The sequence below is a fragment of the Antechinus flavipes genome, chromosome X, assembly GCF_016432865.1.
Source record: "Antechinus flavipes isolate AdamAnt ecotype Samford, QLD, Australia chromosome X, AdamAnt_v2, whole genome shotgun sequence".
NCBI classification, from domain to species: domain Eukaryota; kingdom Metazoa; phylum Chordata; class Mammalia; order Dasyuromorphia; family Dasyuridae; genus Antechinus; species Antechinus flavipes.
This window is the reverse complement of record NC_067404.1, coordinates 72244871-72270775: the sequence shown is the minus strand read 5'-3', so window position 1 is coordinate 72270775 and position 25905 is coordinate 72244871. Positions and strand designations below refer to the sequence as shown.

Genomic DNA, 25905 nt, shown 5'->3' with positions numbered 1-25905 from the left:
AAAAGAATAAAGATGCTGGAATGTTGGCTGAGAGATGGGATTCTTCTTGATTGCTAACTAAATTAGTGAAAAGTTCTACATTCAAAATGTCTTTAAAATCACTCATCAAGGAAGGAAAAAGAAACCCAATGCACACACATACTTTAATAACTCCAGTTAAAAAGTCTGTCTCAAAATCATTGTGACTTTAAAGAAGCCCAAAGTATCCAATACCCATCAAAGAACCAAACATTTTATGACAAGCCTGAAAAAGTCTCACCTAGTCTTAAAAGCAAAGAAAACCTACTTCACATAAACATAAATCTCCCTTGCCCCTAACATACCCTCTTCACCATTCCTCATATATCTTATCAGCCATGCCCAAACTACCAAAGGATATGAGTGAATTATTTCTAAGACTGAGACATCAAAATGTACAGGGAAGTAATTGAAGTCACTTGCTGACATTCAAACATATCATATCATGGCACTGTATGTCATACCTCATTATCCAGTAGGAACAAGAATAAGGTATACTCTAGAAAAGAATTTTCTAGACAAAGGAAAACTATCAACCCTTTCAAACATCAAAAAAAAATCTTCTTTTATCCATTTTGGATGGACAAATATGTTTTTTCATGTATTAAACATTTTCCTGCCACCCTACATGGCATACAATGACCACATTTGAACCTTGTCTAAATGACTTAAAGTCACTATCGTAAGCATCTTTAGTTGTCCTATGAAGTGACGCCCTGAGTTTCACGTATTAAATGGCTCACAACTGTTAGAATTTTGAGCTTTCTTGTCAGTTGCTCATCACTTTCCTGTCTCTTCCTTTGCTGGTGGCTGTCAGCTGTCACTTCACTGATAGAGGTCCCATAGCACCAGCACCCCAAATACCACCATCACACCAAATACACACACATACATATCCTGTCACTTCAAACTTACTGCTTCCAAAATTCTATTTACAATAAGAGGACATAAACTGAAAACAGATTCCAAGGTCCTTTATGAATATGTAACACAGGTTTTGTTTATGTGGACTTCACAAATAATCTAGCTTTTCCCCTTACTTCCTAATTTCAGCTTAGTTCTAGCTGCTCTGGGTAACCAGTATTCCTAGAGGCCTCTAACAAGGCCAAGGTCAGGGTCCACTCAAGGTCTCACAGCACAGACTTAACAAGGAGAGACCATAGGCACTCCAGAAGGACCTAAAGAATAAATGTGCTCATTTATTCAGTGCAATCCTATAAAAAGATTATCAAATGATAAAAAGTGTTATATCAATTAAAAGCCAGAATGTAGTTTTCTAGCAACCTGACGAGGATGGACTATCCATACACTTCTGTCCATCTTCAGAATGAAACTAAATTTAACCCACATAAGAGAATTAAAATAAAGGTCTTTTATCTCCTCAGTAGTCAAATCTCAACAAATAAATAGCATCCCAACTCCTGGAATAGAAAAGGGAGTTTCCTGCTAGACCCATTATTAACAGGTTTGAATTATTTGATATGTAAATGTACTTATGTATATGTGTGTATATATTTATATGCATATGTACTTATACATACATACTTATATGTATACAGTAGCTATTACAAGTATTATCTAGAGTTTTGGAGGCCAAGGTTAACACATATAAAATCTTAGATCTGAACAAATTGAAGAAGTTACACTTGATAAATGAGATTTACCTAGATTTGTATAATACCATGGAAAGATACTAAACTTCGGCTGGAAAATAAATCCAAACACATCACTTACCGGTAACATTTTCTTAAGTCCAGAACGGAGAAACTCATTTCTTAAATGTATCCGAAAATCAAGTTCATAAGGAGAGGTAACAAGGGCATTTATAAATTGCATGCAGGCGACCTACAAGAAGAAATCAAATTTAATTAAAGAGCAAAGCTAAATATTAAGAAACTATACACTTAGTGCACAAGAAAATTCATCTCTACATCAACTAAATATTTGTATAACATAAAATGCCATAAGAAATACACAAAGAAATTGAAAATGTCTACCATTTCAAAGCTCTGGAAATCTGGAGTATTTTAAAATGGTATCAATTGTTTTAAAGTCTAATAGCCAGAATAATTTTGATTTCATTATCAAATATAGATCACTAGATAATATCACATGTAATGAATAATCAACGACAGTCAAATGTTTAAGCTGAGGACTACAATTCGATCTCAGAAAATTAAACTCCCTTTGTGAAACACACATAAACATAACATTTATGTTTCTCAGCTACAGTATGTTTAAAAAAAAAACCACAAGGGTTCTTCCTTCCCTTTTGAGTTCCTTTCTTCCAGTCCACTTAATTACAAGGTTTCAATCCTACATTACAAAAAAAAATTTTCTTAAATTTATCAAATAAGATTATGAATATTTTCAAGATGGCATATGGAACAATGAGAGCCTGCCATAACCAAATTGCACGACATTCTGGTTTTTGATTATGGCATATTGTCGAAAGTAGCTTATATAGATATATAAGATGAATTAAGTTATTATGGCTTAATAAATGTATGCAAATAAAATAAAATAATTGGTGCATTATGATACCAGTATTAATGTCTGTTTCAAACTATTTTCAATATTTCTTATTAACTACACCAGTTAAAATGAGTTTTGCTCCCTCACTAGCCATACCTATCCTTCTTTCCCTAAAGATACCTATTCTAAAAAGCTTCATCCCCTCTAATCCCCTATCCTATCACCTCCAGGCCCAGGAAATTGCAGGACAGAATGGAAGCAACAAAATGCTAATTGCCAGGTGTTCCATATATTATTCCCAAATAGAATTTCTGGAAAATGCCTACTGAAGTCTCAGGCTACTGACTAATAGTTTAACCGAACAGCTGCACATTTTAATTGATTTATTTTAAAAACAGGCTACCAGTAATATAATGCTAAAAGGGCTAACACACACACAAAATCTGCTAGGAGACTCCTGGGAAATAGCAGGTTTGATAGATGTTAACTTCAAATAGGAAAGGAAACAAACAAATCAATAATTTCTACAGAAAAAAAATCAGTACCAAATGAAAAATCCCCCCCACCCCACAACTTGAATTACATTCCCCATCACTGTGGACTGAAATCTAAGGAGAACAGATTTTGAATGAAGATGCCCCTATCAGAGTTGCAACCTATTACCTTAGAGGGTCGGTCTTGGTATTGGGAAGAACTAGATTCAAATCCTGCTGCTGATACATATATATCAATGGTGTGATTCTAAGTAAGTCCTGTAACCTCTCATCTCCCTTTGCAACACCTTAAAACTCCAAGTTCCAGAGTAGAGGGCCATCGCATGGGTGGCAGAACTGTCCACAGTAGCAGTTCTCCCTTTGGACCAAATCACCACATGAGGCTATAAGCCCAAACCCAAAGCACACATGGCAATTACTAGGCTGAAGTATACTCGGGCCTCACTACCTGACCTCACAAAATTAATAAATCAACTAAGGTAACATAGGTATCTAAAAAAGCACGATTGTAATCAGATCCTAAAAATGTAAGCAGCAAAAGTTTCCAAGATTTTGCCAATATAGCTGACATATGGGTTCAATAAAGGAATCCCACAAACAAAATTCGGGGATAAAAAAATGACAAAGTTCATCAAACCATCAAATGCGTCAAAATCCTAAAATGAATAGCTCTGTGCATATAGATCAAAACAGATAGGGAAGGCAGAGCTTTTTAGTTTATGTCTAGATCAACTTGGTATATGTCTTATCATACCATGCCCATGACCCTGGGTTTTCAAAACCCATTGTTGGAGGGGACATGCCCCATCGCACTGGATGACCAAATCTGTCAAATAAATGTCAAGGTCACAAAGGCTCGTTACTAAGGGCAAGTCCATTTTTGAAACTATAACTGATTTTTGAAACCATGGAGTAAAGATGTAATGAGGGTCAGTGGAGGAAGCACCCACAACAAGGAAAGCAGAGATCCCTGAGATAATGAAGCAAGCGTATACTATCAGACACAACAGGAACTTGCCAACTTGAGGATGACCCAGCAAAGTCTCCTACTACACGGGAGGCACCTATTAGAGACTGCCTTAATTAAGGGGCAAGTTAACCTTGATATTTATGATAGCAAACCCCAGTTATTCACATACTTGAAATCAGCTGGGAAGTAGCTTTGGATATTGCACATATCCATAACTATATTATCATCATATCTGCCTGAATGAGCCTTATTATGTTATAACTATGATATGACCGAACAAGCCAAAGTACATGTCCAATCCAAAATTAATAGAGAGAAAAGTTACCATCTGCTGGGATTGTTTTTGCCAGAAGAAATTCTAGCTTAATGGCTTGTATTAATACATTACAAGTAAAGAGAACATTTGCACCAGAAACAAGTTAATGAGTCTTGCAGTTCTCCACCTTTCTACCTCTATACAAATGGAGGTCTGTGGATCAAAGAGGAACTTACTTTAAATTGTACTTATCCTGTACCGACAGTATGATATAGAGTAATGTTCTTATTTATTTCCAGGGGATGGACAGACTATTACGACAACACAGCAAAAGTATTTTAGTTCTATAGGTTTCTATTGTCTTTCCCACCAGAATGGAAGCTCCTTGCAAGCAGTGCCTGTTCATTCACAAAAACTAATGCAAGGCCTGCAACATAGCAGGGTCTTCATAAACGTTGCCTTGTAAAGAAACTCGGAAGGTGTTTTTTTTAAGACAACTATCAAAAAGGAAGAAGATTGTGATATATTAATTTATTACCTAGAGGTTCAAATACAAATGAATACTGAATGACAGCAGCATCTAAATGATGTTTCAATATAATTTTTATAAATGTTAGGGGAAACGGAAGATGAAGGGTGATTTTGTACCTGCCATCTACTTCCACGAATATTCCACAACTTTTCAGAGTAAAAAGAACAATAATAAAATTCAGCAGAACAACATCCAGACAAAGCTGACCTATCTTAAAGGAAAAACGTGTATTAGTCTGAAAGGAACCCTCAGAAATGAGTCCAGGATCCACTCAGCCAAAATTTCTAGTTGAAATTCCACACGAATGCATGCATTTGACATTTTGCATTTTCTCCGAACAGTTAAACACAATCTTCTTGTAAAATGTCATCGGAATTGACTGACCATCACACCACGTCTTGCCACAGAGCACAGTCTAGTAGGAGGTTTCAGCTGTGCAGGAGGTAGCCAGCAATCAGGTAGCACACGAGTCTCATCATCTGTGTATATATGGAGGGAACAACTGAGGAGGAGGAGGAGTTAAGGCACTCACTTGCCCACAAGGTTTCACAATGAATGAAAAGCCAAGTCAAGCTTCCAATTGCATATCTCCTGACTGCTAATTCAGTGTTCTTTCTATAACACACAAAAGTAGCATCATTCAATAACATTTCCCACTTTCAAAAGAGAAAAGGAAATGCTTTTGAAGTATAATTTTGACCATTAAAACGCCTGCTTTCAGACACAGAAGTCCCTTTACACAGGTTTTTTAGATTACCAAAATATTCTCTTTCAAATCTCTTTAGCTTTTCAAGGGTAAAATTACTCACAAGAGATAATTGAGCAATTTGTGATTGAAGCAATATCATTCTAGAGCCCTGCCGTCGAGGCTGGACTAGCTTTTCCTAAGCCCTACTCCCTGAAGACAAGACAAGATTTTCCTTAAGATGGATGGAAACCCTCCTCAAAACTGAACTGCCCAGAGGCCTAAGTCTCAAAGTACCAATGGTGCTTCCTAGTCTGCTAAGCAGAAGACACCAAAGCAACTATTCTCTCAGCCTTCTGAGCTATCCACCAGCAAGGTCAAAACAGAGGCAGGGAGACTCAAGGGATGCAATGCTTTAGCCTCACTTAGTATCATTTTTTGGGTTCTGGCTAAATAAACTTCCTGCTCTTAACTGTAAAACGGTCTATGAGTGTCTCAGTTCATTCCAATTCTGAACATAAAGCTCCTGGGCCTAGTCTACAATCCCTTTGGAATGATCTTTCATCAGGATTCACATCGAAAGTACAAGTAAATTTGCAGCATCATGAATAAATGCATTGAGGCATAGCTGTGAATTTTCTCCTTAAACTATTTATTGCTAAAACTAAATTACATTTAATTTATTTATTTTTATATTTATATTTAATTTTTTTATATTTAATCAATATGCTTCTTTAGTTTATACTTAAATTTCTATATGAATTTGCTGTCATACTACATAATCAATACATACATGTGCAAAGTCATTTTGTGTACATATAATTATAAACTAAGCACTACTAGTGTTTTCTCCTCCACTAACCATTTAGCCCAAAGTCACTTATGTACATCAGTTCTTTTCACTTTTGTATTTGGCCTCAAGGAATGGAGGGAAAGATGAAGACCACCCACTTATTTGCAAATTAACTGAAATAAAACGAAAGCAAGAATAATAATTATTTTTGAAACTGATTCTGTGGACCCAAGAGTCAACAACGAATAAGGCATGCTTCTCCACTGAGAAGAGACCTAGTTCTCAAGAAAATAACTTCATGTTCTATTCAATACAACAAATACTTGAAAATCTATTATATGTTGGAGATACTCTCCTCCAAAAATGGGGATTCAGAGTCAAACATTATACAGAACTTGCATTTCAGGAGTTTACATTCAACTGTTTGAGGTAAGGGAGATAGAAAAGGTTGATAACTAAAAATATTGGAAAAGGGGAGGTAGGCAAAATGCTCAAAATTAGGCAATCAGCAGATGAGTCATGGAAAGGATAGGACCGGCCTGAACATAGAAGAAAAAGATTCTGAGAATGACACAGAAAGTGAATGTACATTTCAGACATATAACTTTGTCTATGGGAATACAGAGAGAGGAAGCAGAATATGGAGATCAAGAAATAGAGATTCTAACATTGGCTAAAATGTGGAGTTCATGTATATAAGTAATACTAAATAACGCCTCAAAAGGTAGGTAAAGGGCAGTCTACAGAGTGTGTACTTTATTCTAGAAGCAACAGGGAGTCATTAAATAATCAGACCTATGCCTCAGTAAAGTTATTTTGCCAACTTTGTGGAAGACTGGAAGGAGGGACATGAATCAAGAGACTCCCACAGGAGTCCAATTAAGAGACAATGAAGACCTAAATTAAGGTAGTGTTTATATAGGAAAAGAGAAGGAGATGGATGCAAGAGATATCATGAAGAAGAACTGGCAAACTCTAGCAAGAGACTAGTTTTGAGGGATGAGGGAGAAGAAATAATTAAGGATGACTACACTAAGTTTCAAATCTGGGTGAATGGAAGAAGGGAAGGCTCTGGAACATTATTTAACAGAAGTTCTCAGGGGCTTCTTAGTGAGGGACATGCATTTGGCTGAAACAACATAGCAAATGCCGATTTGTCCCCAGTGACAAAGGTTGTGTTGAATAGGACTGAGTCAATTATACTTTATAGAGTGAATGGACTTGTGTCCAAAACTCTACTCATTGGTAGTCAGTAATAGTGAGACTTTACACCACTGAGCCCACTCTCTTTGAGGCCTGGTTGCCTGTAATTTCTCTACTTTAGTCTTTCCTTAAGAGGAGAAGGAGAGATCATTTTTCCTAACCTCCCCATTTCCTTCAGCAACAAGAGTGACTACAATAGCAACGAGTCCTTGCCCAAATGAGACAGAAATCATGGCCACCAACTTCTTATTCTCTGTTGCACTACCCAGGCAAAGATCAGTGTCCAGGGTTCCTAAGAAATGGATTTTTCCAGCTTTGGTCAAGTCTGATAGGTCCAGAGATCTTCAGTAAGATACCAGCCAATTATAGGGAGAAGAACTGAGCAAAAAACATACTGCTACTGTCAGGTCATCCTGTAACTGAACAATTGAAGAAAGTATAGACCATGGCCAAGCTGGCTGGATGATCAGAATCATCAGAGTTGCTCAGGCAATGTATATACAAGGGGAATGAGAAAGAAAACTATCAATACTTTAGTCCCACAAATGTATCTTTGTCTTCCAGAAGAGAAAAATGTATATGGTGGGGCATCACTGTATTGCTTGTGAAAGGATACTTACGAGCCTCTTCCATTTTAATTAAAAGAAATTTCCATTTCTATATGGTAAGAAACAAAAAAATATTATGCATATACCTGACAGTAATATTTTGCACTTTTCTGTAACAAGTGTTTTGGCAAAAGACTCTAATTTCCATTTGAAAGACTACCCAGGGTGCATGATGAACCTGAAAGTTAAGCAAAACATGACCTCTACCTCCATTGGGGATCGGAATAAGAAATGCATAAGACTGGAAGGCATGAATGGACTATGCTATGTATTGGAAGAATAGTAGTAGATAGGCCATCAATGAAATATAGGATTCATTGATATAATGAACCATCATTCTATAAGAAAGAATCAGGCTGAGTACTCACATAGTTCTCAACATAGTACCTACAGCACATAGCAAGCACTTAATAAATGTTTATTGATTGCAGAAAAATGAGGAAAGATGTACCAATCTATTTTAAAATTCAAAGAAAGACAAAAGGATGTGGCTAATATTTAATGGTTATAGAAGTGTGGACAATTGCATAAATTGATCATTTCTATGGTATAAATGTTTGAGAATGTAAATGGCTTCTTTTTCTTTTTTCTGACGTCCTCATTTTATGCTCATAATATTTTAATGAGGAACCTTCACTTCAAAGTTTTGAGACTGTCAGATTGAATAATTTATGCTAATTGATAGCTATAAAAGTAATATAAGATTTATCTAAAATAATTAATAGTAATGAAGACAACTTCTAAAAGGTCACTAGAAAGAGTGAAAAAGATATGGTAATTAATGCAAAAGATAAAAGTGAAGCTATGTAAAGAATAGACATTTCAAACAAAGAGAAAAGAAGTGACATGAAAGCATTTTGTATTCCTCAATCACCTTTAGTCTTAAATATTAAATGGCAGTATTAGAATGAAAAAAATGTTTTCAATTACTTTCATTTTCATCAATAAATTCATAGGCAATTATTAAGAATTTACTATGTGCTAGGGATCAGTGCTGGGAGTACAAAGAAAAAACAAAAACAGTCCCTGCCCTCAAGGAACTTATATTCTAATGGGACAAGCAATATACACAAATATGACCAATCAATATATAATTACTAAGCAACTACTAGGTACCAAGCACAGTACTAAGCACTGAAGAGACAAATACACATAAAAAGAGAATCCTTGGCTTCAATGAGTTTAAGAGCTCGTAAAAAAACAACACAAAAGGAAAATGAAAAGAGCAGGGGTCACGGAAATACCCAAGAACATACTGGAGTAACCCAAAAAAATTCAAAAGGAGTCCAGCTTGTGGGAAACGAGATGACTGCCCTTGGCCCCCACCTGAAAAGGAGGTCTCTGAGCCCCTGAATTAGAAATCTCACAAGATAAATTGGTGGACGGTAATCTGAAAAGCAATGACACTAGGAAATAGAAAGACCAAGGAAGGCCCTTTGTCTTAACAGATACATGAGATGAAACATTAAATTATTCCAGTAACTATTAACAAGGATCTTATAGGAATCTAGACATCTGCTCCTATATATGTGTGTATGCGTGCATATGTGTGAGCTACGTGTATATCCTTGTGTGTACATGTGTACTACAAGACAGCAGGCAAGGGATGAGCAGGCTTTTGTTAAGACTACAAAACTATTGTGACAATAGCTTGACTATGAATTAAAAATTCTAAAAATACAAAACAATATGGAACTCAAAGTATGTGCTACCACGATACCTACGTAACAATACAACAACATATTTTTAAAGAAATATTACAAAATATTTTCATAAAAATCAGTCAGATTTCTTACTGGCTTTCCTTTAGATTTGGTAGAAGCCTGATAAGACTCAGATATTGGTGAGGGGTGGTCTGATGAGGTTTTTGATATGCTTTTTAATCTAAGCTGCACAGAATTCTGGGCTGTACTAAATAACATTGGGTTGAGATTGTGTGGATTCTGTATGTTAGAAGTAAGCAGGTTTGAAGGGGACACTGAGAATAAAGTAATTTATTCCCACTGCTCCTGTTTCTACATTTTATGGAGTGTCTTCGAATCTTTGTCCCCAACATTGGAAGATAATTGTCATGTTCCATTTCTCTCCTCTCTTCTCCTCTCCTCTTCATAAAAATTTCTCTTCTTCAGGCTAATGCATCATTTTTAATTAAGCACTTTTATTAGGGCAGGATAGCATAGAGGGAAGTGTCACAAGTCAGAAGAACTGAGTTCAAATTGAATATTTTATTACTTAGTAGCTAAATGAATCTGGACAGGTCACAACTTCTTAGCCTCAGCAAAGTACTTTGTAAACTATAAAATGTTATAAATTTTTTTTAAAAATATCCATCAGTCATTGTTACTTCTCTCCTCTTTCATGAGCTATTATTCCTAATATGTGAAAGAAAAAAATGAACACTCATGAGATTTTGCATTAAAGGTGAGTTAGAAGGATTTTCATGAGAAGTTAATAATGTGTTTTAAAGTCCAAAAGAAAGAAGTATATAGCTGTTATTTTAAAATGTAATTACTGCTATATTTTAACAGAATGACTTCCCAAGACTGCAATAACATTTTGAGAATTCTCAAGATGCTACAGAAATAGAGAAGCCATTCGGTTAAAATACAGCACTAATTACTTTCTTTTAAACAACAGAGCTGTGTACACTGCCTTTGGCTTGGTCCTCCTAGTGTGTTCAGGACTGCTTGTAGGTAGTGTGAAATTGCATGAAGAGCCTCTAGACACCAAGCACTATGCTTCATCCTCACAAGCCAGGCTCTTGGACATTACCATTTTCTCATTTTCAAGATGAGAGGCATCTAAAAGAGGCAAAGTGATTAGGCAACAGAGAAGGAAATCAGCCTGATTATTAAAGAAAAAGAAGAAAACTTAGTCCCGTAAATAGGGCCGCAAAAAAGAAAGAAGAGGAGACGTGCTTCTCTACTCCTGTGCAGTGGGAGGAGGCCCATGGACCTGGAAATTTGCATTTATTTTCATCAAAAAAATTTTCAATGTATTGCTATGTTTGCATGATTTTTCTTTTCATCTTCCTCTTTTTCTTAAAAAAAAATTTTGTTATATAGAAGAGTTCTTTGGGAGAACTGTGGGGGAAGAATACTGGGCCAAATTTGGACAGAAAAACAAAAGTTGTCCATTAAAATTTACTTTAAAAAAAGATAACAGTTCTGATGAACCAAAAGTAGGTCACATTTTGGTCAAAATAATAAATTCAAAGACTAAGACCTATAGGCAAATGTATCAAATTAATAAAAAAAAGTTAGGAAAGAAAACTTAACAAGTCAACAAGCATTTACCAAGCACTAAGAACATCCCAGGCTTAGTGCTACTGTATTAAAAGTAAAAGCGTGATGTAGAGTACAGAGTAAAAGGAAAAGTACTCCCAGACCTCCCAGAGCTCAAAGTCAAATGGGGGAGTCAGTATGTAAACAAGTGCACACAAACAAGAGATGTACACTACAAACTGGAAGAAAAGTCAACAAGAGGATACTGAAATTAAAGATGAGAAAAGACTTCTTAAAAAGGGGATTTTAGACGACAATGAGAAGAAGCCTGGAAAGCCAAGCTGGGAAAATGAGATAAAATGTTCCAAGCATGGGGGGCACACAAAGGGATCTTGGCAAGGAACCATCAGGTGTAACAAGACCAGAAAGATAAGAAAGGGACAGGGTATTATGAGCCTGAAAAGCCAGAAGATTTTACTGGATTTGAGAGAGAGTTGGGGTAAGAAACAGATCAAGAGTTATTGCAATGGTCCTTTAGCTTTTCTCTAGTTCCAGGGCAATGAAATAAGATATGGAAAACACATTCAGGCTTTAAAATGAAATAAAGCCACTTGGTGTTCCTGGTGGTAATGGTGGTGGTGTATTGTTATGCCACAGTTCTCTTTTATTGTCCTGCCTCAGTTTCCCTAATTGTCCTGCCTTAGTTTCCCTAAATTGTTGTGCCTCCGTTTATAATTGTTCTGCTCGATTCTGCAAAACCACCCCTCCCTCTTATCAGATAAGGATAAAAGATCTTATATTTTAGAATATCAGGATGCCTCTCTCCATCCCAAGCAATCAGAATATCAGATACCATCTTATCAAGATGCCTTTCCCCATCTCCCGGAGTGCCTCCCTAAATGAGGAATGCTGTTTTTAATGCTAATAACTCTGGGGTTATCAGAGAGAGACTTGTCCTTGCATTTTTCTAGTTTTATTTTGATTTATTTGCTTTACATAGGGATCAGTCAAAATTATGGTGCTAAGACCTTCTAGAGGAAGGTAATTCAATGATTTGAATATTCAGAAGAGAGAGAGCGTGGAATGTTATGCCATCGTTTTCTTTTATTGTCCTGACTCAATTTCTCTAATTATCCTGACTCAGTTTCCCTAAATTGTCCTGCCTCAGTTTCCCTAATTGTTGTGCCTCAGTTTATAATTGTTCTACTCAATCCTGTAAAACCACCCCTCCCTCTTTATCAGAATATTGATGAGGATAAAAGATCTTATATTTTAGAATATCAGAATGCCTCTCCCCATCCCAAGCTATCAGAATATCAGATACATCTTATCAAGATGCCTCTCCCCATCTCCGGGGTGTTTCCCCCGATTATGTCATCCCCATCTCTGGTGGCTCACCTCACCCTGTCAGAGTCCTATTCTGCTCTCAGCACCCTGACTCCACCCCTGCCTTAGGCTACCTCCTAAGTCTGAGCCATGTGTATATATGTCATTGAGAACTCACATTGTTTGCTGGATTCTTGGAGACGATAGTCTCATTCAGCCCTGGGACCAAACATGGATCCATTTGGTCCCAGTAAAGCTCCTTGAGGGTAAAGACTGGGTTGTTAGCTTGTACTTTTATTCCCAGCCCTAAGCACAGTACCGGGGACATAAAACTTTAATAAATTATTTTTCATTCATTTATTACCTATTAAGCATAATGCCATTGACTGAAAATACAAGTTCAAAGACAATATGATACCAGGACTCCAGTAACTTACACTGAGAGGTTTAACCATGAAAGCCAAGAAAGGGTGTTTTGGTCTGTAAAATCTCAGGGAGTAAGCAGTATATGAAAGACACGCACCCTCCAAAGGTCAACGACAGTGATGTCAATTGAACGTTCTCACAGGTGGAAGTGTGTTGTGGTGGAGGGGGGAGATAAAAGGGGTCTGAGAGAAAAAGAAGAGACACTCCATTAGGTGAAACATGGTCAAGGAAAGAAGCAACGTTTTGAGAGTTCAGATTTGAGGGACTTTTCTCCCAAGGAAGGTCTATGCAGGTCTGGTTTGGGAAGTACAAGTGAAATATTCATTCATTCATATGCAGTGGGCCCTCAAGGTACATAAAAACAACGACCTCTCTTTTCAACAATGAGGTGTTCAAGCCAGTTTCAATAGACTTGTGATAGAGAGAGCATCTGCATCCAGAGAGAGAACTGTGGGCACTGAATGTGGATCACAACATAGTATTTTCACCTTTTTGTTGTTTGCTTGCTTTTTTCCTTCTCGTTTTTTTTCCCTTTTTGATCTGATTTTTCTTGTGTAGCATGATAAATGTAGAAATATGCACAGAAGAACTGCATGTGTTTAACCTATATTGGATTACTTGCTGTCTAGGAGAAGAAGGGGGGAGAAGGGAGGGAGAAAAATTTGGAACACAACATAGATACAGATATACTTGCTGAAGTGAATTTTCAACTTAAGATAAAATCTAAAAGGGGAAAGGTGGCAGCACCACTGCATCCTATAGAAGAACCAGGACTTAACACTCAGGAGGTGCTAACATTTATTTATCTTTCCTTGGCCAAAGTAAAGGCCCTAGTTATTGAATCTTTGGATAATCTTTATGTAAAGAATAAGTAAAAAAAAAATATGATTCTATAGGTGAGTCCAAAGGACTTGCTAGTTCAAAATTGTGATGAAATGACATCATACATGAAGATAATGGTCTATACTTTCAAAGGACTCCTAAGATGAATGCAATGAGGATAGCCACAAACACAGATTCTGTTACTGTCTGATTTTTGGTCTAGCGATCAAAAGAAGATAGGAAAAAGGAGCACAGCTTCACTGGCAGTGTTAGATGCTCCAGCATGACAGTATCCATCCATCTCGCTTGCTATAATCCTAACAGATACCATCTTTGAAATAGTTCTGGCAAATAATTTGGAAACGCCTGTTGTTTTACATGTAAGGGCAGGATCAAGTAATTAAACCAATCAAATTATTATATCTCATCTAAGGCAAGTGATGAAATTATTTTCATCATTGTGAATGAGTCTAATTTGAATAAAACTATCCAAGATATTCCACATAAGGGATATCTACTCATCAAGTAGATATACCTAACAAACCACTGGATGAAAACAAAAGTTATACTGCACAGGGAAGAGTGTTAGGATTCACTCAGGAAAACTGTCAAGCCAATTAGGGTCCAAGAAAAATTGAAGTTGACCAAATATCTGGCACTGAAAAGATGTGAGTCACATTTGAAACGCAATCATTTTCTGAGGGTGGAGATGTTAAAGATAGGAGACTTGCAAAATCAAATCCAACAGAAACAAGAGTAAAAGGGAAGTACACAACTGGGAAAAAATGTTTATAGCCAGTGTTTCTGATAAAGGCCTCATTTCTTATATTTCATTTATAATATAAAATATTATAAGAATACAAATCATTCCCCAATTGATAAATAGTCAAAGGATGTGAACAATTTTCAAATAACAAAATTAAAGCCATTTATAGTTATATAAAAAATGTTCTAAATCACTATTGATTAGAGAAATGCAGATTAAAACAATTTACACCTCTCATATTGGGTAAAATGATTGGAAAAGATAATGATAAACATTGGAGGGAATGTGGAAAAATTGGGACATTAATTTACTGTTGGTAGAGTTGTGAAATGATCCAAGCATTTTGGAGAGCAGTTTGAACTATGCCCAAAAGGCTAAACAACTGTGCATACCCTTTGATCCAGCAATGCCATTACTGGGTCTGTATCCCAAAGAGATCATAAAACAGGGAAAAAGACCCTCACGTGCAAAAATGTTTGTAACTGCTCTTTTTATGGTGGCAAAGAACTGCAAAAAGAGCAGATGTCCATCAATTGGGGAATGGCTGAACAAGTTGTGGTATATCAAGCTAATGGAATATTAATGCATAAAAAATGATGAATAAGTTGATTATAGAAAGGCCTACAAAGACTGACATGAACTGAAGCTGAGAGAAACAAGCAAAACCTGGAATACATTGTACACAATAACAAGAATGTGCGATGCTCAACTATGAAAGCTTTGGTTCTTTTCAATTGTTCGGTGGTCCAAGGCAGTCCCCATACACTTTGGACAGAAAACACCATCTGCCTCCAGAAAAAGATCTAGGAGACTGAATGCAAATCAACACATATTATGGTCACTTCATTTTTTCCAATTTTTTTTTAATCTCTCTCATGGTTTTTCCCTTTTGCTCTGATTTTTCTCTTTCAACATGATTCATAAAGCCAAAGGTATTAAAAATAAACTTACTACAATAAAAAAGAGCCTTAGCTCTGACCACCATCATTCACAATTCATCTTAGCTGAAGGAAAATATAAAGATCCATAGAACTTTTCTCCTTTCCATCAGAATTTTAGCAGCTTAGCAACAGTGGCTGCATCAATACTCCCCAAGGAGCTCAGTTAAAAAAAAAAAAAAAAAAGACAGTATGCCTACAAGGAACTTCTTGATCACCATCCCATGAAGGAGAAAAAAAGGACTTCCTTTAACCAGAATCTGTAAGGCACTTCTTTGCAACATATGCTCTCTAAATTTGAGCCCACTTGTTCTGGATTCTGTATGCACTTAAGGGAGTATATCAAACTTTGGAGGGAGGACAATATTTTATAATTGCTTTAACTCTTGGTAAAAGTCCAAATCTAAAAGTTAATAAAGTCTAGCTAAATAATAAATAATCATGGAAGAAACAGTGCTGGGAACTCATGATCTATATAGCTTTAGGGAAATATGTCCAAACTCTCGGGTTACCCCCTAAGCGCAAAAAGAAACTAGTAGCTCCACATCAGTCTAGGAGAATAATCATAGCAAGAACTGGGACACTAACTCCAGGGCTTAGCAATATAGAAATGTATACACCAATACTATCAGCAGTTAATCTGAATGGGAAAGGGCAATAATATCTTCAAATTTTGTTTAGAGAAATACAATTCCATTCCAGTTTATCCCCAAAGTATCAATTTATTATTAGATCTTTAATTTCACAGACCAATTTTCATTAAGAATTCTGAGAATGTCTCTTCTACAAAGGCCTGAGAGTGGACAGTGGCTTAATGGAACTGGGTGTCCCAATTTCTACAATATATGAGCAGGAAATTGCCAGGAAACCTTGTAGCAAGGCAGAGAGTGGATTCAATAACAATATTTCCTTAATGGCCTTTAATCATTAACTGCTTTGCAGCTTTTTATTATTTTAATGCAATTTATTTATTACATGCACTTATCATTTGCCCCACCACTTCCAAACCCTCAAGTGAACTATTAAAATAACCCTCATTACAAGTATGCATAATCCATCGAAACAAATTTTTTTTCAATGCCCATGCTGAAAAATCTGTCTTGTCCTATACTTTGAAGTCCATCACACTTCCCAAAAAGAAGGTGGGAAGAATGCTTTCCACTAAGTCGTCTTCTACTGGTCATTATCATTGCATGGATAAGAATTTGAAAGTCTTTCAAAGTTGTCATCATCATCTCAATTGCTCTCCTTTCCCTGCACACTTTACTCTGTCTCAATTCATTGAGATTTTCCTAGTTGCTACTGAAACTGTTCCTTTTATAACTTGTAACAGTACAATAATATTTCAATACACAGAAACAGAGACATGTATAAATACACATACACCATAATTTGTTGAGCCATTCCCCAATAGGTAAGCACTTCCTTAAACATTCCAGTTCTTTGTCAATTAATAAGATGCTATGAACACACACACACACACACACAGATTCAAATACATGTACGTACATGTTTTCATATTTCTTTGGAGTATAGGTTTAGTTACAGTTTCAGTGGCTCAAAGGGCACGTATAGCCGAGTGACTTTTGGGAAACAGTATCACATTTTTACTGGCTGTCTTCTATGCCTAGAATTCTCTCCCTCATCTCTGTCTCCTTGATTCAAGCTATACCAACAATTTCAGCTTCTACAATGAGCCCTTCTCAAACCCCTTTAATGTTAGAGACTTCTCACTGTCAATGATCTCCAATTTACTGTGCCCACATATTGTCTGAACATAGTTATTTGCATGTTGCAGCTTGCATCAGACTGAGCTTGCTGAAAGAAAGAACTGTCTTTTTTGTCTTGTGGATCCTTAAGAAAGCGCCTAGAATACTGTAGGTAATTAATAAATGTTTAATCTACTGACTAATATACTGTTTGTAGAGGCATGGTTTAGCTATTCTGAAGAGCAATTTGGAACTATCCCAGCACCAAATCCCTAAATTGCATAGTCTCTGACTCTGTTATATCACTATGAGGATTGTGCCCCAAAGAAAGAAGAAAAAGACTTCTATGTACAAAAATTGGGATAGCAGCTCCTTTTGTGGTGGCAAAGTGACCATTTACTGGAGAATGACTCAACAATGAATGAATTAAATGGAATAATGTGGTAAGAAATGACAAAAGGGGTGGTTTCCAAGAAACCTGAGAAGACTTTCATGAAATGATGCAGAATAAAGTGAATAGTACCTGGAGAACAGGTGCTATAATACTAACAAGAAAAGCAACCTTGAAACACTTGAGAACTCTAATCAAGGCAGGCACAAACCACAATTCCAGAGAAATGATGATGAAGCAAGATATCTACTTCCTGACTGAAGGATAATGGATTCCAGATGGTAAATAGACATATTTTTGAACATGACAAATGTAGGACTTTATTTTGAGCATGCATGTCTGCTACAAGGGTTTTGGGTTTTGCTTTCTCATTTGGTGAGGGAGAGCTCATGGGAAGAAGAAAAATAAGTTTTTGTTCACTGAAAACAAAAATAAAAAGTGGGATCAAAAAACTTGGCTTCGAATCCTGGCTCTGAAACTTGTTGTTTTGAGTCATGTCTGACTCTTCGTGATCTCATTGGGGAAAGTTTTCCTGAATACTGGAGAGGTTTGCCATTTCCTTCTCCAGTTCATTTTACAGATAAGGAAACACAGGTAAATGCTGAAGTGACCTTCCCAGGGTACCACAACTAGGAGGTGTCTGAAACCAGATTTGAACTCTGCAAGATAAGCCTTTCTGACTTCAGACCAGGCACTCTATCCAACACAACGCACCTAGTACAAACTAAGACAAATAACTTAGATGCACTGAGCTTCACTGTCATGTTATAGAACAAGGATCTTTAGGCCTCAAAATTCCTTCTAGATCCAAATCCCCACTTTCACTTAGTGTTACATTCTAAGTATTATTTTTAACTAGAGAATAGAAACTGTCTTCACTGCAGTCTTTTTATTCCAAGTCCCTGGCACATAAGCCCATCAGAAAGTGTTGAACTGAACTGAAGCAGCACATTAAATAAATGGCTATGTGGTCGACAAGGCTTCTAGATTTGGCTCTTAGACAGTCGTGGCTCTGTGTATACTGGCCTAAAATAGATATATAAATAAAACTCGTACCTTCTTTATTTTTAGATGATGGCAATGCTACTAAATGTTTTTGTTTTTTAATCATCAGAACCTGCTACAGTTTTTGGAAGTGAGATTTGAGCTTTTAATCAGAGTAAATGACAAGTACAGATCGTGGTTTGAGAAGCCAATGCTATATCTGGATCCAAACTTTTCCATTTTGGAGACACCATTCCCATTTTGCCCTTTTCCAGTAGGGATTAGCACTTGATGCCCTTTACATGGGGGAGAAGTTGGCAGATTCTGTTTCGAAAGGGCATGATTCACATTATCAAAAAGAAAAAACTGTCAAGAGTCGCAAGTCTCTGGAGTTTAGCTGATGGAGTAATCAACTGAATAATGCAGAAAGACTTATCTTAGCAAGAGCATTTCTAAGAGCCATGATGGATGTGCACTGCGGGGAAGCAAGAGAAGCCATCTTTGCCGCCATTTTCTGTAAATGACGTTTTTTTATAGCTAAGTGGACACTGGTTCCAGTGAATTAGGGAATGAGTGAAGAAATGATGGTATATGAATGTAATAAAACAATGTTCTCCAAGAAACTAAGAAAAAGGTAAGTAAAGAGAAACCTGGGAAGAACAGATGTAGTTAGTTCATAGAAAAGCAAGTACAACCAAGAGAACATTTTCTACAATTACAATCACAGTGTAAAACAAAGAACCTTGGAAGACTTAAATACAATCAATGTAGTGACCAAGCACAATTCCATAGCATAGTGACAGATTGAAGATGATGTTACACATTTTGGGACACTGAAAATGTGAGAATTGCTTTTTTTACATGACTAACTCTATTTGTTACAAGGGGGTTGTTTCTTCTTTTTTTCCTTCAAAATGGAAGAAGGATGGGAGAGGAAATAAAAGCTTATTAACTGCGAAATAAACACATAAAAATACAATTCTATCCAGAAAAGGAGAAAGTTACTTTCCAACTACATTCATTCAGGGTCCTACCACATTAGATGCCAGTGTATGTGATGAATAATTCCATAATCCAGTTCTAAAATCAGACTTAAATTTTTTTTAAAAAATAAAAAAATACTTTCCTACTAATTGTGTAGGAAAATACAATAAAAAATTTTTTCTGAAGCTTTGAAAAGACATGAAATAGAGAGGGCTATGTAACAGCACACAATCACAGTCCATATTCATTGCAGAATTTTTTAAAAGTACTTCCTAGGAGCACATTTATAGGTATGGTTTTTAAACACTATGGATAACACTGCTCTAGTTTAATAAGATACAGCTGAACTAAAGGATAATTTCCCCTGAAAGTCACCTAAAGCATTTATATTAATTTCACTGGTGCCAGTAGTAGTTTACAAAGTATCATTGAAGAAAGAGATACTATTGTTGGTAGATTGAAGACTTGTGTTACTTTAGAAATGAAAATTCATTTTTTGACTACTTAAAGAAAAAAAAGGTTACTATTAATCTGCTGTTGGAAAAAAATAAAAGAAATGCAGTGCTGTAATTTCTCCCATCAGCTAATCAATTCTTTAAAACTTAAATAATTTAACAATAGCAAATGATAGAATATCCTTTGATGGCTCAAGTGCACTTAGACCATGGGACACACAAAACCACACTAATGCCTTTAAGGGAGAGAAAACCACCAAGATGTTGTTAATCAAAAGGTCTGTTTCCTAAAACATCTGGGAAAAGACAATTTTCATTTTCAGCTTATGTTCCCTGCCAAGCAAGACTAGTCTACATGAAGCTCTACTATGAAACCGGAACCAAAAATTTGATTAAATCCAGTAATTCCATCCAATGAGACAGAAAAATCACAGAAAACTGTAGTTGGCACCAAAAAAATGTGTACTTTTCAGAGCAATAAAAAGTCCAAGTGTTACATTCACAATAAACTGTGACATTTCCTAGAATTGAACATTTAATACCACAAAAAGAGTTCAGCTTTTTAATAACATGAGTTTTACTTTCAATACTAAAGTTTATTTTAATGGTGCCAAAAATAATGCTGCAAATATGCCAAAAGATGAACTTAATCCAAGTGAATAAGCTACATGGGAAGAGGAAAAACCCACCTGTAATTGCAAGGTTTCATGGTTCTCCAATCCTTCCACAATTGGTGAAAATCGCTCCTTATTGTTTCTTTCAGCTGCAGTAGTGATAGCTCCTAAAAGTTTGTCTAGACTGATGGGGAAGATAATAAGAAAAACAGTCAAAAAGATAAAGATATCATAGGATCAAATTATCAATATGGCTTTCTTTTTTAAGCCTTCCATTTTCTTTCCCTTTGCTTACATTTGTAAACCCCATTACTGCTTTTAAAAATGTGTTACTATGACACATTTCTAATAAAATACAACTGATTAAATTTTAAATTATGACTACCTCCTCAAATTCAAAATGAGATCAAATGAATTCCTTTGGGGAAAGTCCTTAATGATGCTAATATACCCATATTTTACGTGATGAATATTCTAATTCCAATCATTTCCTTTTTTATCTTACTTCTTACACCTAGTGAAATTAACATCTATTTAACAACAAATTTAACACAACATGACACCTATTGTTGATACTAGTTAGTGCCAACAGGAACAACCCATGTTTTATGAATGAGCTCCTTGAAAGTCAACATGAAAAACAAAAAGTAATGCTAACAATATTGACATTCTTTTACAACAGAACAGAAAATAATACCTAACAGGAAAGCTCAGATAAGAAGGAAACATGCCTATTATTAGTCTTTTACAGATCAAATTATCTCAACAAAAATTAGCTTCCTACCATGATTTAATCTTTGACAGTTATAATTTATCAAATTGAGTACTAAATTGTAACATTTTATCCCTTTTAAAGACAATTTGCTTTCATGCAGCCTATTACTCTTCCCAAAAGATTTCTGAAATTAGTATCAAATGACATCAAATTATTTTAGGATAGATTCTCTTCTAAAGACTAATAAAACCCTGACATATTAAGAGGACGTTTCTTTGTAAGACAGAATCTGCCATTTTATACTGTGATATTGTTCTGACATAAAATACTATTAAGTCGAGATCATGGTTTACTATCTGCTCCTTAAAGTTTGGTTTCTCCTAAGCAAGAAACCACTGGCTTGAAAACATTTCCCCATTACTTTTTGCTAAGAGAAGTGGAAAACTAATGGTCTTCTTGTACCAGTCTTAAACCTGGGAATTACTCATATGACATGGAAGGAACACCAAAAGGAAGAGTGAGCCATGGGACAACTAGCTTGTCTACCTCACATCAACCGGAATCTACAAACGGGGACAAAGGGTACGAAAGTGTGAAGTTTCAGTTAATGAATTCAATGGAAAATTCAATTTATAACACAGAGACCCCCATCCGAAGGATGCTAACCAATTCCAATACTGACTCCAATGCCTGATTCTAGGTAGACATTTGGTACAGTGATCTCAAAACCAACGTCATTAAGCAAGTAGGCACAGGCTTTTCCCTCATATGTGTTATGGTTCAAATCTGCACTTGGCTTCCGTAGACAAGACAAAGCACAAGTTTGTAAGTCTAGGAACTAGAGCAAGTAACTGATTCAATGGCCAGTTCCTTTACCCTAGACCCTCTTTTGGTTACTGTATAAACAAAGCAGGGACTTGACAACAAGAAAATAAAACAGCCACCATCTACTCTAATGAACACCTGAACAATTAGTTTGATTTTGTCCCCTCATTTTTCTTTCAAATGGCTGTTTAGCATTAGGTAGGCAAAAGTGATGTGCTTTCTTTGAAAATCTCACTTTCAAGAAGAGCTTTGCCATTTGGACTGGACTGCATCTTTAACAATCTACTAATAAAGAAAGGATAAATGCTTAAGTGTAAAATAGCTAAGCTAAATGTTACTCGCAAATTCCCTAAACTTTTGCAGTGTTTTCAACTCATTTTATTTATGTGATAGAAAAACATAGTTTTAATTAACTTTGCAAGGTTTTTCTTCTGAGAAACAAACAGAATGCAGTATTACTTACATGTTATCTTCTCCAACAATGCAAATAGCAGAAAGTATTTTTACTATTTCTGTCATCATACTGGGCTGTCTGGGATCAATTGCCCTTGCTAGCAATAAAAGGCTCCTTTCATCACCTAGAATTCTTTGCAATCCAAACTATTAAAAAAGGAGGAAAAAAGCAGTAAGTCAGGGAGATGGAGGCTGGTATGCATTCATCATGTTTATAAAGAGAACAGATTTAAACCAACAAATAAACCTATTGCTTTTCATTGATTTCCCACATGATACCTCGAAAAAGGGAATTGTGAAATTATGTTTTTATTCAAAAGAGTTCACAGGATCCAAGCTTTAGATCTGGAAGGGATCCTAAGATCTTAGACACTCAAACCAATCCCTCATTTTATATAAGAGGGCACTGAAGCACAAAGTAGGTGAGTCACTTGAACCAGGTCCCACAACTAATATATCTGAGGCATGATGTGATGATCTCAGTTCTCCCTGATTGCAGCAAACCATGTTGTCTTTTGGAGTTATTAGTATCTTTATTTGAAATGCCACATATTCTACCAGTACCATACAGGTACAATCTCCATTATTTTGTCCCAATAATTTGGAGGCATGTGAGACTAAGTAGTATTCCTGCCTCCAAGAACTAGCAAGGCATAGATAGACAGACAGACAGAGAGACAGACAGATAGATAGTTAAGATTTTTTAGAAATCATTCTACCTATGTCATTGAGTATGACAGTGGATATTTGGAATTTAAAGTTAAAATTATCAGTAAGAAACACAATAAAATGTTTAAATTGGAATGCTCAGATTCTCATTAATTGGGGAATGGCTAAACACATTAAAGCAAATGAATGTAATGAAATATGGTTTACTATAAGACAAACCAACAGAAAAGATTCAGAGAAATTTGGGAAGATGGCTAACAGAATGAAGTGGAACCAGGAAAACAACTGACACATTCACATAACACTGGGAGAGTGGAGAGTAATAATAGCAATACATAGAAAGAAGAAATGAGAATCGATGAAACATTCAAAAATACAAACAAAAGAATAGATGAACTTTCAACAAGAATCCTAGGCAAGGAGCAGCATTAGAATTATCATATTAAATGTAAACCAAACACAAAAAAATTTTGTACATGATATATTCATGGTTCATTATACTTTATAAATAAAAGTGTCCGTGCTTGTTGATGACTAATAAGTCCATTAAAAAATTACTAAAAAGAAATTGGAAAAAAAAAAAACTCCCCAAAAGTATGGTTGTCATAAAGCTGAACATGTCTAAGACTTCCCACACGCTACTGTGAAGCCCAATGTGAGCATTCAAGAAAGCACAATTATCATCAGAGTAACTTTTAATAGCAAAAATCTAAACATTGCAGTGTTCACCAATGATTTTACAGACAGATCATCTGTAGTAAGGAATAGAGAAAGTTTAAAAAGGAAATGGAGGAGGTAAGTAGTAAGAGAAAAGGCAGAGTAAAGAGAGATATGCAGGTAAAAAAGTACAGGTCAAAATGAATGAGTCACTGGCAGTTACTAAAGTTAAAGTGTTTTAAAGAAAACTAAAAATCAGAGAGAGAATCAATTTAATTTTCCAGTGATTCTTTCACTAGTATAATTGAAAAAAAAGTTGATGTTGAAATCACTGATTTAAAAACTACAACTTCATCGTGCAATATAAGCTATAACATGATATAATTTTAAATTCCAATCAGTTTCCTAGAGTATCATCACAATAAGACTTGGCTAAATGAAAAGTATGTTTTGAACTAGACCTGAAATTTCATTGGTATAGGGAATTCTCAATGAGGAAAGGCCCTCTACCAGGATGCAGATCAATGCTTGTCTTAGAGAGCTTCCTAGGGCACTGAAAAGCTGACATATCCACTATGAAGTTCTGTCTTTGGGTTAAATATAATGGGGACAGGGATAAGAGTCATATAGGAAAGGCAGGCATGAATGGGTTCAACATGGCATCACTGAAAAGAATAACTGCATCAGAGACCAAAGATCAATTTGAAAATGCGAGTATTAGAATTAAAATAAAATCAAAATATTAAGTGACTACATAGTAACTGAGAAAAAACTATTTCAACTTAAAATATACTGTACTTGGCATCACCTCAGACAAAGGGCTGTGTCTATAAGGCTTTCAAACTGTAATATGTCAACATAACTTTTTAGAGGGGAAAAAAGCTGCTGAAAGGGACATGACACTCATTTTCTGACATGTAAACTTTTATTGATTAAAACTATCCAGGAATTCTAAAAAAGTAGAGAAATTTGGTAGCAGTCAGTACAAATGATGGAAAACAGTTCTTCCTGTCCAGACTTTCCTGGGCCAAGAAGAATGTATTTTTAATGTAATCAACTACTGGCTGAACAGAAAGGAACAAAAGCCCCCAAATATACAGAGAATAGTGCTTTCTTTAACATTTATTTAGATATGAATGTGCCAAAACATACAGAGGAGTTGAGCAAACTGGTTTGTAATCATGACAGGGAGAATTTGCTATCCACGATTCTGAAAGGGCCATTCATAACCTATCAGGAGAGAAATTCTGTGCTCGATTGTGATTTCTCATTTCTTTGCAATCGTCTTTGTTGCTACAGTGGTCTTAATACACATAAAAAAAAAAAAACTTTGCTTTTTATGAACACTGCTTACAGATTATTTAAATGGACTATCTTATTGCATTAGTTATTAATAGTTATATTTCACACTTGGCAAGTTCATTGTTATCACTACAATTATTTATTTCTATTAAGTATTTTGAGATTATTAAAACACCATCTGAAGGGAATTAAGTAATTAAATGAATTAGTCAATGATATTTCACCTATAGGCATAGAGAGCAAATAGTTTCCAAGCCAATAACTTTAAAATGGCCTGTGGAAAAAGAAACAAATTATATTTCTCTTTCAAACTACTAAAAGTCTAGACTATTTTTAAAAAGACAAATATTTCTTTCAAATCCATTAAGCAATGAAAATGTAATTTGCATTGGACATATACATGCAATCACCACTCATTCCAGCTCCTCCTTCCCCAAATCTTTTAGAAATATTCTTTCCAAGAAAGGACCCATTAACTCACTGCCATCAATTTAACATCTGAAACAGAAAAGTATTAAAGCAGCAATGGTCCTGACAAATGAGCCAACAGAAAATGTAAGGATCCATAAACTTTGATTTGCTTCTCTCCACCCTCTATCCCCCACCTCATG

General features: G+C 35.7%; 1 protein-coding gene across 4 annotated transcripts in view; it reads right to left on the bottom strand.

The window, feature by feature from the left end:
* DIAPH2 (diaphanous related formin 2) overlaps window positions 1-25905 on the bottom strand; it is a 737850-nt gene that overhangs the window by 503401 nt on the left and 208544 nt on the right. For all 4 annotated transcript variants that reach the window (XM_051967764.1, XM_051967765.1, XM_051967766.1 and 1 more), the window contains 3 exons: window positions 22677-22813; window positions 20749-20857; window positions 1753-1863 (listed from right to left, as the gene is read on the bottom strand). In XM_051967764.1, coding sequence (XP_051823724.1) covers window positions 1753-1863; window positions 20749-20857; window positions 22677-22813 — 357 coding nt within the window. The remainder of the gene's footprint in view (window positions 1-1752; window positions 1864-20748; window positions 20858-22676; window positions 22814-25905) is intronic.